We start from the raw sequence: 15,681 nt of genomic DNA, 5'->3' as shown, positions 1-15,681 counted from the left end.
TCACCTCTTATACTGCTGGCTCACCTCCTAAAAAAAAAATTATTTTTACAGAAGCTTGTGAAAGCATTGCATGTGTATGTATCAACTTTGGCATTCAGTGATCTGTTTCCTGTATCTCTGCCCCAAGCCCTTGCAAATAGGAGTTTGCAAATATGTCTCAAGCTGTTGTCTCCAAAAAACCTTTCATCTATCTCTAAGCTAGTGAAGCAATAAAGATAATAAAGGATATATTTTCACTAGTTTTCCTAGTAAAATTAAATGGACATCAAATTCTATTGACAGCATGTTGGGTTCTTAAGGGAATGATGTGTAAAGCAAAGGGCCGGGAGACATATTGACTAATAAACCTAAAGATTCAAATCTACAGCCACTGGTGAAATAAAGGAAGAGGTTGTTTCTGTGGGGTTTATTTTCTGGGAAAGAGAAAACTTCAGTGATAGTAACAATCTTTTTTTCAAGCACAAGACAGTGGGTTTCTCAGCATTGGGGAATAGATAAGATAAAGTGCTTTTTTTTGGTCGATAAATGTAAGTACAAGAGTATTTTTCTTCATTGATCAGTAATTACTTGCCAACAAAATGAATTATTACGTGTGAGGGAAAACCACAACTGAATTACTGCGATCTTAGCAGTCCTGCAGTGTGTTTGTGTTGTCTTAATCATCACGAATGCAAAGGTTGGTCTGTCAACTGAATTGTTTATTTTATATGTAGGCTTTACAGTCTGCTCTGTGTACAAAGCACTATCCCGTTTTATACTTGGTCACTGCCAGTAACACTCTCCAGAAACCTCAAGGTGTGCAGAGACAGTAGAATCCCTACAAAATACTTTGTTTTCCCTTGTTTACTGCTATCTCAGTAAATTAAAAAAATTTGAACTTGTACTGTGGCCTTTTGACTACAATACAAATGAAAATGTTAATGTAAATAAATAGCTCTCCCTTAGTTGAAGCTCTAAGGTTGTCCAAAGCCTCTAAAAGATCCATTAAAGCACTAAAGTACCTGGGAATGCCTGGCAGCAGATGCCTGGCTAATGTTTCTTGCTTGTTAGAAAGCGTGTGTGTTACTTAACCTTTTGCATATTTATATAAGAAGGGAAAATACAAACTTCAGTGGCACCTCTGCAGCTGCTTTTAAAAACAGCCATATAAACCCAGGCTGTGTCCTTGCACTGCAGGCGTAGGTGTGAGTTAGAGGAGCTACAGTGCTTTTTTTACAGTAAAAACTGTAGCGGTTTCACTGCAGCAAGGAGTTTATGTCCACTTTGGAGCCCTGTTGTACTGCTGGAGAGCTTTAGAGAAATGCAGGTTGGGAAGAGAAGCAGGGCCTTAATCTTCACCCAAAGTGAGCACAGCTGTTACAGCTGTCTGTGTGAGCAGGGAAAACTGGCAGAGACAGTGGAATTTCTGTGTCAGTGTAACTTTGGGGCAGAGATTGGCAAGCATTTATTTCTGCAGCAAGGCCACACCTGATGCTACCCATGTTCTCACTTGTGCTACTGCAACTGTTCACATGGCAATTGAGTGGTGTAGGTCAGAAAATTTGATTCAGGTGAAAAATAATCCAGGGTGAAACTTTTTCCCCATTTTTTTTTCACTCTCTGATGTAGTGTGTTGCATAGTTTTGACAAGGTAGGGGAAGCTGTGGTGAGAGAACAGAAACAAGAGCTTGAATTAGGCTGGCACTGCCTCTGAAAGAACCAGTTGTTGAACTAGAGCCCTGAAAACAAATGGAATAAGATTTCCCCGAGTTGTAAAAATGGTGGCAATTTTTTGAGTTTTATTTCCCATGATCTGTGGTATCATCCAGACTGAGCTGCAGTCAGTCCACCTGCTTTGCTCAGTGATGGGAAGTCACTTGGGTACAGTGATTATGTCAGGGGTGGATGACTATAAATGTTATCCACACACTGATGTCACATTGTGCTGGAGCTCTTGTCTCTTAAAACCTCACCTAGATCTTGGCAAGTTGGCTTGGATTTTGTCACCCCATGTATGTGAAGTGGATGAAGGAAGGGAAATCAGAAATCTGAATGATCTGACTATTTAAACAAATGTTGTGGAAGAAAACAAGTAAATCCATGTTTACTGTGTGGAAACAAGCCTGACTTGAGTGTGTAGTCAGTGTAGGGGCTCTTTCTGAGCTCATGAGTTCTGTGTGGTCCTTGTGCTGTACTGCCAGGAAATATCAATACACTGCTTTACCTCACATCCAGAGTGGTTGACCCTGTGCCCTTCACGATGGTTTTGGTGCTGCTGCTGCCTGTCCTGCTGTCACCATGAAGGGAGTGGGTTGTCAGCCCAGGGCATTTGCTTAAAGATAGATTTGTGTGTCCTTTTAGCAGGGGACAAGCATTGGCTGATGGAGGCACCTCTTAAGGGCAGCATACAGAGTCCAAGAGATCAAACTTTTCACAGTGTCTGTGTCTGTGTGCTTAGACTGGTACTCCACATACACAAGGATATCCCACAGCTGCTGCAGAGACAGCAGTGTCACTCCTCACAACCAAAGGAGACTTTTCTACAAGCAGGTATTGACTGCATGATGGGCAAAAGATTGAATTATTTATTGGTGCAAGCCTGCAGTTGTATGTCATGTTCATTTTAGCACTGAGTTGAAGCTTTCTTGACCTGTATTCAGTGTAATTAAAACCAAATCCCTGAAATCCAAGGACTGTTTGGAAAGGATTCTGTAATGCTAAGGCAATGTGTACAGATATGTTCTCATGCCTGCCCTAACTGCATAGGTTTGGTTGTAGGAGCTGGGCTCCAGCACTTCACTTCCACTGATTTGACACAGTCTACAAATTGTGGAGTTTCTAAACACCATGAAGGTTATAAATTACTTAAAGGAAATAATAGTTTATCTTCACTGTGAATGCATTATGCACAATTTTATTACATTTCTGTTAAAATAAGTTGAGATGTATTTTGCTTTATTTACACTATTTTCAGGCTGTTTTCCTTTTGCCTAAATGAAACCATTTTGATGCTCTTGCTTGTCTGGCTGGCTGTAAACCAGGTATTTAAACAAAAATAAAGAGTTGCCAGTTTTGCCAGCTGGGGATGAGAACCCGGCTGGTGATATGCGGGTTTGGGAGGCAGTTAATCCAGCTTTTATGCTTTTTTATGATTTTATGTAAAAAGAGGTTAAAAATCACATTTGGCTCTTTCTTTGTACCACTGTTTTGTTGCTGTTGTGGGAATGCAGCAAAAGGTTGTTCATACTTTTTATTATTATTAGGTAAAGTCCTGCATAAATTACGTAAAGCTGCAAATACAATTTGCTTTAGCTATTGGCCATGTGATTTGCCTTGTTCAGAGAACGATGTTTTATTTTCCTGTTGCCTTCTTTTATAAACCACACATGCAAGCCACACCTCAACTTACTCGTAAAAAGAATCTACCACTGTCTCACAATTTTTATTATTTTGCTAGTTTCAAAAGAATAGACTAACTGTACACATGAGTGAAACAGTAACAGTGCTAATAGCTATAGCAGAAAAATAAATAATGCTTTTATTCCGTGGCAGAAGAAATGGTGATTTAAAGACAAGCATCACAGATTTCATATACAGTTTTTCGGCAAATAGCTTGCAATATGCTCCAACTCATAAAACATTTAATTAATTTTAAAATGCAGGAGTTATTTTAGTTAGTTTTGTCATATGTACTTATTCAGATAATTTGTTGTATTTTACACTTTCCAAAATTTCACCCTCTATTTGGAAATATCAATGATGTAATGAGTCTGTTTGTTTTGGCACAGTTGTAAATCATATGTGTTAATGTGTTAATATTTATGATTTTTAATCTTATATACACAAGAAGGATTTTTAATATACTTCTTTTCACCATGTTTCCACTACTAATCCTTAAGGACAGTGAAAAGTAGGAGTATGAAGGCATTAATTACTGTGGGATTTCCAAAATTGCCATACTGGATCAGAGTGCATGCTGCTTCTGCTAACAGCACATCCCAGACACTTCAAAGGAGGCTTGGGTTTACTGGGGGAGCAAGAGGAGAGGCAGATAAATGAGCCCAACACCCTTCTATTATCCATTTTACACAATTGCAAGATAATCTATTTATGGATAAAGTTATCTCTGACCTTATAGAGGGTTGCCTTTTTCATTAAAGACTGAAAGATTTACTTTCACTACCAGGTATCTAAATGCCTGTTCCTGTATTTCTGCTTAAAGTTTGAATCTGGAGAAGCTCTTTGTGATGGTGATTGCACGTGTCTGTGTGTTGCAAAAAGTATTTTAAGTATTCTGTTTTCTGGGGATTAGTTTGTTGTTGGTTTGTTCTTTCTTTTTAAAATCAGTCATAGGGTGCTGCCTTTCAGAATCTGCCTTCTGTGATACTGTAGCAATTCTCTATAAAGAATTATTTACATTCTTTACAAATGGATTTCTACTCTATTAGTTGCATTTATCTGATTTTTCTGTTTGTTATTGTTCTAAGGTTTTTAGTTTCTTGTTTTAAGGTTTTTTGATAGCTCTTTTGCAGGAAATATTTGCTGCTTGACACACACAGTCATAGTGCCTCCTGTTTTAAGATTTCTTGATTTCTGTTTCATCTTTTTTTTGTACGAAGGGTCATGATCTACTAGAAATTAATAGAAACTGGGATTATATATTCAGTAACCTTCAATTTCCTTATTGCTTGTGATTTTTATGGGTGAATGCTGCTATTATGTTGTCTCCATATCTGCAATTTAATAGGAAGGTGTATTAAGGTCAAGACACACTGCTTAAATTTCTTATTCCAGTTCTCTGGTACTGCTGGGAGAAGGGCTGTGGAATAAATTGTTTTGAGGTTCACAACATTGGTGACATTGTGTTAATAAATTGTATAAACTTTACCAGTTTCTGTGTTTACATAATACCCTATAAGCATAGTTTCATAGTAAACATAGCATTGTATAAACACTGCCATTTTTTTTTTTTGCATTGGCACAGTTCAGCTGTTAGGATTATTTAATGGAATGTAATGAAACTGGCAGGAGAAAGGCATTGAGGACTTTTGATGTAAACAAAGATCATAAAGAAACTAAACTTGCCTTAATAAGATTAAGGTAGTTCTAAATTGAAGACTTTAGATAGGTGGGGTAAAAGAGAGGGAAGTGACTGAGCAAGCAGATGCTTCACACTTCTAAATGAGGCGTTAGTGCCCATGTAGTACCTGTAGATAGTGTCTCTTCCTAAAGCTGTGAATGATGTAAATGGCCTGGTAGAGTACATAGGAAAGGGTAAAAAGAAGTCATGATTGTTTGGAGCAGGTCATTGTCAAGTTTTAATTTTGCTTTTAGCAGTGCAGTGCCTGGTAAGCCTGGAATTTCAGTGAGCTCAGGTGTGTGAGTTAGTGCTGCAGTTTTGAGTCAGGTTCTGGGAACCCTTTTAGCATACCGTGAAAATAAAATCTCAGAAACATATTCATATAGAGATGCATCAAACAGACTGAAGTGATGGTGTATGAAATAGTTAATGTCTTAAAGATGCTTTTGGTTTCTGTCTCAGGTGTTAGAAGATAATGACTATGGTCGTGCAGTGGACTGGTGGGGATTAGGCGTTGTCATGTATGAGATGATGTGTGGAAGATTACCCTTCTACAACCAAGATCATGAGAAACTATTTGAACTGATACTAATGGAAGACATAAAATTTCCTCGAACTCTGTCTGCAGATGCAAAATCATTACTATCAGGCCTACTGATAAAGGATCCAAATAAGCGGTAAGTGAAATTAATTGGCTGTACAGGCGTAATAAATTCTCTAATTGTGCTGGGTAATATAAAAATAGGTCTGTGGTGCCTGATCTTCCTGGCTGAAGGAGCTGTCAATCACAGGAAAGGGTCATACACAACCCTACAGTCTCAGATCTTTTCAGTCCAGGAGCCACTTACAAAATGAATTCAACCAGGGAAAGGAAGAAAAGCTTGTGGAAGAGAAACTTTCTAAATCATTCACAGCAAACACAGGGATCTCTTCAGGTTTAGAATGTGTGCTGGAACAAAGGGAAAGATCTCAATTGTTTTGCCCAGTACTTACCCCTGAGTTCACTGCATTGTCCCAAGGGGTCTGTAGCACTTTTTTTGGTGATCATGGCAGGAGAGATGCATAGACAGCCACAGCTACATTTATTAGGGCACATAAATAAATCACATATTAGAGCATTAAACTAGTAATTTGTTAAAGAATACAACTGGAGAAATTTAAAGAGAGTAGTTTGAAAGCATCACCCAGCTGCTGTCTGTGCCCTTTTGTGGTGGGCTTTTCCCTCTGGTACTGTTGCCCAGGAAAGCCATTTTCCTGTGGCTCCAGTACTGGACCAGCAGTGTCCAGTCTTCTGTGGCTCTGAAATCTGTGACTTTGTAAATCAGTGGGATTCATCTGTAGGTACCTTTTGTCCCCTGCAATATCTTTGTCATTCTTGTGAGTCTCTTGACATGGTTTAGGGTAGCAGACATTGTCTGCCTGTCTTCTCTAGTTCTCCTTCAGCTGCTGGTTGTTCTCAAGAAGTTTTGAGTACACTGAGGGCAGTGTGCTTTGTTGAAACACTTGTATTTCTCCAAGGGATTTGCCTGGATGCAGCCAAGTGCAGCAGGCAGGACAGCACAAGTGGTTAGCTTGTCTGCTCCAGCTGAACTTACTGTGTGCAGGAAAAGCAGACTGTGACCAGCCAACCAAATACAGGCAGAGTAGACTAAAACTGTGTTTCTGTAGCAACTCCTAATGCTTTTTAACCTCCAAAAAATCTGACCAATCAAATATATTAGCCTTTAGAATTGGAAAGATGCTTTCTTGTAATTAATCTTTGCAGACAGTAGTGTTTATTACAGACTTATATTTAGCAGCTTATTTATATTCAAGTTCTTGTGCTAGCTAATTCTAAATATGGGAGGAACACAGAGATTGACACAACTCAGCTTTTTTGTGAGCAACTAGAAGATATGGAGAGAATATCTCTATTGAAAGAAGTCTGGAGACTAAAGGCTAACTGCCATGTTTTGCCAAGATGTAGAGAATTTTACAATGAGTAGTTGAGAAACAAGGAGGAATACAGCTTGAAAATTAGAATAACTTTACACTCAGTTATTGCAAGACTGACGTAGTAGTCCAGAATATTTTTGAAATTTGGCAGCAGGGTAGTACCAAAACAGACATTTTTTTCTTGGTTGTGGAAATTATTCCTCCTTACAATAAATGCTTTAGAAAGGAATTTATCTTACTTAAATGCTTGCCTTTAGAATTTGTCCTTATATCTTTAGCAGTAGCTTTTAATGAAGCATGCACTGTTTTTGTCACTCTTCTTGTTAACATTTAACATGTATGGTCTGCTTATTTATTTAAGAGTAGCTGTTTTCTGCTGCAGCTTCCTTCTGTTAGGGCAGTAGGATCCCCCATCTCAGGGAGAAGTTAGATGAGAGCTGAGCAGTCATGAAAGTCAATGTGCTGTTGAGAAGGACAGAGGTTCCCATCCCTGGATGTGGGGATGGGAACAACAACAGCAGCTCAAGGGAGCTCACTCAGCTTGTCAAGTCAAAGTGGACTTGCTAATGCAACAAAAAATGGCCAGTTCTCTCATATTCTCATGTTGGGCTTAGGTTTTCTCCAGGTTAGGGAGCTGATTCTTCTCACAGTCATCAAGTGGGAATGATACCGTAAATGCAAGTGAGAGAAGAGAGGTATGGGCAGGACACTCCTCTTTTGGCAGCAATGACCACTTCTGTGAGCTCAAACCACCTTGGGCAAGTTCATCCATAGTAGGTGAAATCCACTTCCTAAGATGATTTACCAGACAGAGTCTGGGTTTGGCAAGCTATGGGCCACAGTGAGTAGTGTGGTTATTCACAATGGCCTTTAAATAACCTTCTCAGCAGGCCTACAATTTATTAATTTATACTAATTGACTCAGATTGAGACTATTTTGTGGTAATTGGTTAATTGTTACAACACCCAGATGCAACAGCAGTGAACACTGTATAAAAATGATGCACAAGTCATTACTGATTCAGTGCCTGGCACGTCCTTGGCAAATTTTTTTTTTAGCATTATTGAGTTGGTTTGGGTTTTTAATAGTGTCAGGACATTAGCTGGGCTTTCAAGCAAACCAAACTTAAGTGTGTTTTAAAAATAAATGAATTCCTAAAAAAGCTCATTGTGTACAGTAACGAACACTGTAGTTGGAATAATCAAAAAGAATAGACCACGGTACTTCCACTATTGCAAATTCTCTCGAGATAGCCAGAATTCATATTAAACAGGTGAAAACTTCATATTAATTGGTGAGAATTGCTCCCAAAGAGTAAAAAAAGAAATTGTCACTTTTCCAACCATAACAATAACTTGCTCTCCCTATAAAAGTTTAATATGTGTTTTTTTTCCCCCCTGTTTTCTTTAGGCTTGGTGGAGGCCCAGATGATGCAAAAGAAATCATGCGTCATAGTTTCTTTGCTGGAGTAAACTGGCAAGATGTATATGATAAAAAGGTATGTTTTTATATGGCATTGAACAATCTGGCTTCTGCAAGGTGGTTTCAATGATAGTCACAGACTGCTGCTCCTCTGGAGTTAGTAATTTTTTTCTTTGCAACTTTTTTGTGTTAATACAAATTAATAATTATTCTGAACAAGGTTTACTTACCGAATCTTTGTGTTTTCAGTAATAAATTGTCAGCTCACCAGAAGTAAATTTTGCAAACCAACCTAAATATTTTATTATGTAAATGTCCAAATTTTTTCCTTTTCTTTTTCCTTTTCTTTTTCCTTCCTGGGCTTTCAAGAGAAAAATACATGTATGACTAAAGATAATGTGGAAAATGTAATATAGTTTATCCTGAATTATCATTTCATTTCTGCCTTTTAGTGAAAAGTTGTTTTATGAAAAAGGGAAATTAAGTGATTGTAAGGAACTCAGAGCAAAAATCTACTTTCTGATTGTTTGTGTATAAGCAGAAACATTTTTCAAATTTAAAGAGATATCTAAGAAAATTCAAATAGTGTTAAAACACTGAGCCAAAACAGCTTGTGGAGAAAGCAATTCAAGTGGAACAGTTTTCTCCAAACCTAGGCCTGTTTCTGTAATGATCAACACTTCAGGAATGATTTTAGAAAATGAATTTATCTTGCTTGGGAGTGAAACTCAATTCAACTTAAGTTGTTTTATATACAGAAACTGATTTTATCTCAGTATTTCTGTAAGAGTTTACTTGTTGCTATAAACCCTTTCTATTTTGATAAAGACTTTTCTTTTTTCCCCAACTGTTTTACATTGTTAATCTGCCAGTTGAGCTGCGTAATTTTAAGATAGTTTTTTTCTCCTTTTTTTTTTTTTGCTTTGTTCAAATAAAAGGAAAATGGAAGACATACGACTGAGCAGAATATGTTTATGCTACAATGTCAATGATACAAACTGTCTTTTCAGTTGTTGTTGAACTGGAATTTTAAAAATGTGTGGTTGTTGGTGTGGTAACTTCTCTGACAAATACCGGAATTGAAATAAAAGCCTGTATATGATGATACAAAATATGGTACTCTGAAATTACTTGATATAAGTGTGATTTTTCCCTGGCAGTACCACAAGGTTTCAAGAAACTACAATAAATAATCAGAGCAAGTATATTAATCAGGTTACTTTATGAGTTCAACCACTGGTTGGTTATGTAAGGACACTGTGGGAGAAGCACTGTGAGGATAAAATCTAAACATACAAGTTGAGGACCTTTCTAGAGTGAAAAAAAAGCCACAAAAATCAATAGGATTGCAGTGTGCTAGGAGTGGGTGAGGAAAAAAAAGCTGTTACATTTTCCTGCTCTCTTGAAAAACATTTCTTAATTATCTTACATTAGAAATAGAACTTTCAATTCTACACTGTATTCAGCATCTTATTTGGTTAAGAATATATAGATACTCTTAATTGCTTGTGCTTTGATTCTTTCCAAATGAACATGGCAAATGTGTTACAGTCAAGGTATTTTTTAAGCTATTAAAATAAAAAGAGGGATTTTGCAGATTAAAAAAGAAATAGAATTATATAAAAATATATAAATGCTGGCACTTTGCTTTTATGCTTCTGGAAGTGGATATGGCTTATTGGAGTATTATGACTAGAGAAACTAGTCATTCTTTGTTTACTCTGGACACTGTTGCTTTGAGAAACTAAATTTGCCAATGGAATATCAACTGAATTTCCTCAGTTGAACAGTTCTCTTCAAGGATTGTAGGAATTGCTTTTGTGCAGTATTAGCACACAGTGTGTCCTTTATGGAAAAACAAGTAATGAAAATGACTTCTGACAGTGTGCTTTTCTGTTTAATTTAAAAGACTTTTGTTCCTATTTGTTCCTTACCAAGCTGTTTGCCTGGTTAAAATACCCAGTAGTTTCTTCTGCACACACAGTCTTACACTCTGCAGACTTCAGAGCTGTGCTCTGAAATATAATCCTCAAACATAATGATAAGGTTAATGAACTTTCATCAAGTATGTTCATTAGAATGCTTATATGAATATTTTTGAGGTATTTTGGTATTCTAAAATAATTCAGAGCATCAAATAAATTTGATTTCAAAACAGATTTATTCTATGCTTGCTTCTGTTGCTGTTTGTTGTTGGATGTGGAGTCTTCAGCAATAGGGTCACTTGATGAAGTTGATAGTGGATGTAATTATTTGCATAGTAAAAATATTTCACTGTAATTTTGCCTGAGATTTAAGCACCATGGCACTGTAGTTTTCTGGCTGCATTTAGGGAGCGTGTTTCTGTTAGAAATTAAAGAACTGAATTTCACTTTCAGAGTAATGGAAACCAAAAAATCATGTGTATTCTGAGTAGTTGCTGAGTGATAGTTTTGTACATGTGCACACCGTGCTCCTATGCCTCTAATTTTATCATTTTACTAGGTTACCGCTTTATTGGTGAGATTAGAAACAAAATTATATATCTTTAAACTATTTCATGTATTTCATGTGACAGACCACAGCTCTGTCAGGTCAAATGGATCCAAATGGGCAAATGGAATTATTAGGTTTCTGATACTGCTAACTAGTTAACCTAATTTGGTACTACATAATGATAAAAAAATATTGTATGGCACACTGGAGCAGAGAAGGTCGTTGCCTTTAAATGAAAAATGTATAGTAGTTAGCATTTGTGATCTGATGTATTTATTTTTGGCAGAAAAACCATGAGGGCATATGAAAGAGAGCAGCCTGTGCCAGGTTCTTCCTGTGATCATCTCAGCCCTGATGAGTTTTTATCTCTCTGCCTGAGTATGAGAAATTGAATAGTTTGGCAAACTCTGAAGACTTCAAAAGCCCACATACTAAATAAAATATTTGTTTTATTTTTAGGTAGAATCAGGAAGCTTTTTGAAATTTCTCTGTTTCTTGTGTAAGAAATGTTTTAGCATATTTTTATTTGGGTAGCAGACGTACACTAAAGTTGTCAGATGTTCTGTTCAGGGTCTTTCACGGAACAAAAAGCACATGGGCACTACTTAAAAGGTTGAAATTTGGGTATGTCTTCAGGCTTGCAGCTTGAAGCACTTGGTGTCCTCATGGCAAAGGAGAAGCAGACCTTTCAGCAAGGCCTGGTTCTCCCCCTGCATGTAATATGGATGAAAGATGAGAGAAACCATGTGGAAATTTGGGCTGAGATACATGTTCTGATTTGTGGTAATAGCTCTGCTTGTCCCTGAGGAAAATGAAGAAGTGCCAGCAAGTGAATCTGTTAGGGCTGGAATGGGAGCAGGGAGCAGTGGCAGCGATGGCTGAAGCAGGAGGTCTGGCTTTGGTGCTTTTGGAGGCACCTGTCTCACTGTGAAGGGAGTCACTTCCAGCTGTAGGTCTGACAGCTGCAAGGAGCTGTTCCTTACCCTTCAGCTGTGGCTGCCTTGGTTTACTCAAGACACGAACCAGCAAATGATGAAATCCCATGATCCAATTCCTGGTTTCAGGCCTGGCAAAATCTGCAGTATGACTATGATCTTAAATGCACATTTAAGTACTTCTGTGTATTGGATTTTGAAGGGAAAGGGTAAGAGGTGAATAGAAAAGTACCACCATTTGGTTTTAGGCTGCTGCTATTTGAATTATACTGTTTTCATACAATTATCTGCACTTCCACAAAACCTACAGAAATTACCCTCATTGGTTGTTTTTGTGTTGTTGCCATGCAAATTTGTAAAAAGATCAGACAACATCTAACCAATCTGATATTTCCATTCTGTTTCCCCTATAAACTATATGAGCAGACCTAGATGTTGATTGCCACCCTTCTCCCCCCTGCTTGAATTTACAGGGAGGAAAGTATACATAATTGTGTCTGATTCTTAAACTTACCTTGCTGGAGGTTTGTGGTTTCCCTCTGTCCAGGGTAACAGCATTGTATTACTTGGAAAACGATTTATCCATGGGTAAACCTCCCAGTTTTCCTGTGGACTTATGTCCTTCCACCCCTGAAATTCCAGCTCCTTCTCCTCCCCCTGCCTAGGACCACCACATGCAGGGTCCGTGGGATATTCCCAATTTTTGGCTGTGCTGTGGCTGCTGGCTGTGCAGCAAGCTGCCTTTGGGGCCATGTATGGACAGGAACCAGTCCCTACAGGAATGCTTATTGACCTTATTGGAGCTTATTGACCATCTTGAAGCTCAGCTCAAATTTTCCTCTTTCCCCCAGGTGGAAACTCTAGTTTGAGGGCCATGGACAGGTGTTCCTCCCATCTATCCAGCACAATTCAGCTGCAATCTCTTGGTCGATGGGATTCTAATGGTAGTGGAATGGCCTGAAGCTGTGTCAGGGGAGGTTTAGGGTGCATGTAAGGAAAAGGTTCATCACCCAGAGAGTGGCTGGGCACTGGAACAGCTCCGCAGGGAAGTGATCACAGCACCAGCCTGACAGAGTTCAAGAAGAATTTGGACAGCATGTTCAGGCATTTGGTGTGACTCTTGGGAATGGTGCAGTGCAGGGCTGGGACTTGTACATGATGATCTTTGTGGGTCCCTTCCAACTCAGCATATTCTGTCATTCTCTGAAAATTCCCTTTAAATTAAAAGGAGAAGAAAGATCAGATTGGTATTCTTAAGCATCATACTTTTCATTTGGCAGATGGAGTGTATCACGGTCAATGGCTTCAGCCATTTCCTATACAACACCAAGACAAGTGATTTCTGGTAAATTATCCTTGAGCAAGTAGTGTTACATATTTTCTCTCATGCTGAAGGATTTGTGTAGTTGTTCACTAAGTGTATGGAAGTTCAAGGTGTAGAATCAAGCCTGTACATCTCAGTGTACCTACTACAGTCAAATACTGTACTTAACCTCTTTCCTTCCTCTAGGAGTTGGGTGTCAAATTTTCCAGGACTTGGAACTATGGAAAAACTGTGGTGTTTCTCACCCACTGCTCTTGATGGATGCCAAATGGAAATGCCATTCACTGGAGATAATGAAGACACTAAGAATTTGATATTGCTTCTGCTGTCATTTCTAAAATCAAGCCTTTGAAATGGCCAGGGCAGATTCTGCTTGACAGATGGATATGAAATTGGATTTTTGTCTTGAACACAAACTCTTAAAGTCATTTAACTCACACAGAGTTTAGACTTTTATTTCTTTATTTGTACAGACACATGCATATCTATGCATATATGTGTGTGTAATGCATGAACCCAGAAAATCTGTATTTCTGCTCCATAGAGTAGATTGTCAGGAAGTGCAGTTCCCTGTCTGGTTGGAGCATTTTTCTGAACTGAGGCCACTACAGGAAGAAAATTATCCCATACTAAAGTTTGGCAGCCAGGACCAAGCAGTGCAATTCTCTTGCAGACTGACAAGGCCTGTGCTTAACAAAAGCTTATCTTACTCCTTTTGGACACAGGTTACTGGATGTGCCTTCTGGTGCTCACATCCCTCTTGAACTTCTGATTTCTCATGCCAGAAGTGAGGAATTGCTGTGGCAATAGCACGTGGATACTATTTCCTTGTGCACCAACTGTGAAATGTTGTTGGCTGTAGAGTGGCATCTTCGTGTTGTCATCGTCAGAGCAGTTGTTGATGTTGGGTGTTTTAATCATTAAACCTCAGCTTCAGTCTCCCATGGGATGTATATGGAAGCCTCTGCAGCATTTGTACCTTATTTGTCTTTCTAATGGTTTCATTACAGCTGAAATTTGTGGACATTTTGCTTTCTGTTTTTAAATGAAGTTTGACAACTAATGGACAAAGGAGACACCCCTCCAGAAAGATAACTGCAAGAATTTACCTGGGGAAGGGGAGGTGTGCCTTTGGTGTCAGCTCAGGACTCTGGAATGGGATGTCCACAAGACTTTAGTTGTTGGTGTAGGTGAGGTAGAACAGATGGAAAGGAGCAATCCCCAGGTGCCTGTCCACACAGGTGTGTGAGAGGGGGAGGTGGTACTATGAGGGAAGGAGGCAAAGTGTGTGGAAAGATTGGAGAAACCTTTCTGCTACTCCTGTTCAGCTGTATCTGTGCTTCTTAACTTCAGCTACTGCTTCCACTTTTCCAAAGATTTTAGGGGATGGTTGGTGTACCTAAGGGCACACCTAGATAAGAAACAGTGTGTGCTTTTGTGGGGAACCACACAGTTGGAGAGTTTGTTTTTGCAGTCAGTGAAGTTCCCAAATGCCTTTAATGTCCAGGATATGAAAGATACTGCAGTAAGGTAGATGAATCCTAAAACACCCTTGACATAAATTTGCATCGGGTCCCTCCCTTTTAGTTACAGCCTGGAGCTTCTTGTCTTCTACTTGTTTCACTTGCCCAGACAGCTGAACCTCTGTCATCGCTGCCATTTTCATCAGCTGACTTATTGGATGTTATTGATAAAGAGTTTTCTAGTAAGCCTGGCTGCTGAGCATTGAATCAGAGCACCAACTCAATGAGTTTTGTTTTAATGGTGCTTTTCATACCTGATTAAAATTATTGTAATTATTTGTTCCTTAAGTGTCACTTAGCACTGTGCTTCTCTTCCTAAAATAATGTTTTCAAAGTACTTTCCATAACCATTACTATTTCAGGTAGATGGAGAGAAGAAGGGGATGATTTAAAGTCATAGTGAGGCTTGTTCATCTCAGTGGATTAAAAAGAAAAAGTAACAAATCCCTGGATAAACCAGTAGTTAGCCTGTAAATTTTTGAGAAAGAAACTTGTCATCTAATGCATTTTCCTTTTCCTCTTCAGCAGCACATCCATACATTGCTGCCTATAATGATCTTACCTTTTGTGTTTCATTAACTACTTCAACCTGACTCACAGTTGTTGCAGACAGTGAAGTCAGGGTTTTCTCCTTCTCTTTGCAAAGCAGTTGTAGCATGAAAGGTCTCAGGTGTACTTCACAGCAAATGTGTGCTGTACCATTGAAAAGACATTGCTTTTTGTCCTTGACTTGAGAAAAAAGAAATTTTTCTCTAAGCTTGTATTTTCATTATTTTAAGATGAAAAGTTTTATTTTTGAATGAAATGGCATTTTCTGCTTCTGACCAGTATAAAGCATTCCAATCAGAGAAGTAGTAAAATTGTTATAAATTTAAGACAACAATAATGTAAGACAATAATAATTGTCTTACTAACTTTTTTTCATACTGAGTTTATTGCTGAGATCTGTGAGAGTGTCTTTTTAAAAGGATGTGATGGACACTTACCCTTAACTGGAATACATTACT

The 15,681-nt window shown here is 38.4% G+C and overlaps 1 protein-coding gene across 3 annotated transcripts in view; it reads left to right on the top strand.

Annotated features, from left to right (window-relative positions):
• Nucleotides 1-15,681, top strand: part of AKT3 (AKT serine/threonine kinase 3) — a 151,500-nt gene that overhangs the window by 124,520 nt on the left and 11,299 nt on the right. For all 3 annotated transcript variants that reach the window (XM_088161335.1, XM_088161334.1, XM_088161333.1), the window contains 2 exons: nucleotides 5,522-5,736; nucleotides 8,406-8,493. In XM_088161335.1, the coding sequence (XP_088017461.1) occupies nucleotides 5,522-5,736; nucleotides 8,406-8,493 (303 nt within the window). The remainder of the gene's footprint in view (nucleotides 1-5,521; nucleotides 5,737-8,405; nucleotides 8,494-15,681) is intronic.

Source organism: Sturnus vulgaris, chromosome 3, assembly GCF_052056855.1.
Source record: "Sturnus vulgaris isolate bStuVul1 chromosome 3, bStuVul1.hap1, whole genome shotgun sequence".
Taxonomy (NCBI): Eukaryota; Metazoa; Chordata; class Aves; order Passeriformes; family Sturnidae; genus Sturnus; species Sturnus vulgaris.
Note: the sequence above shows the minus strand (reverse complement) of the source record. Positions and strands in the feature narration are given on the sequence as shown.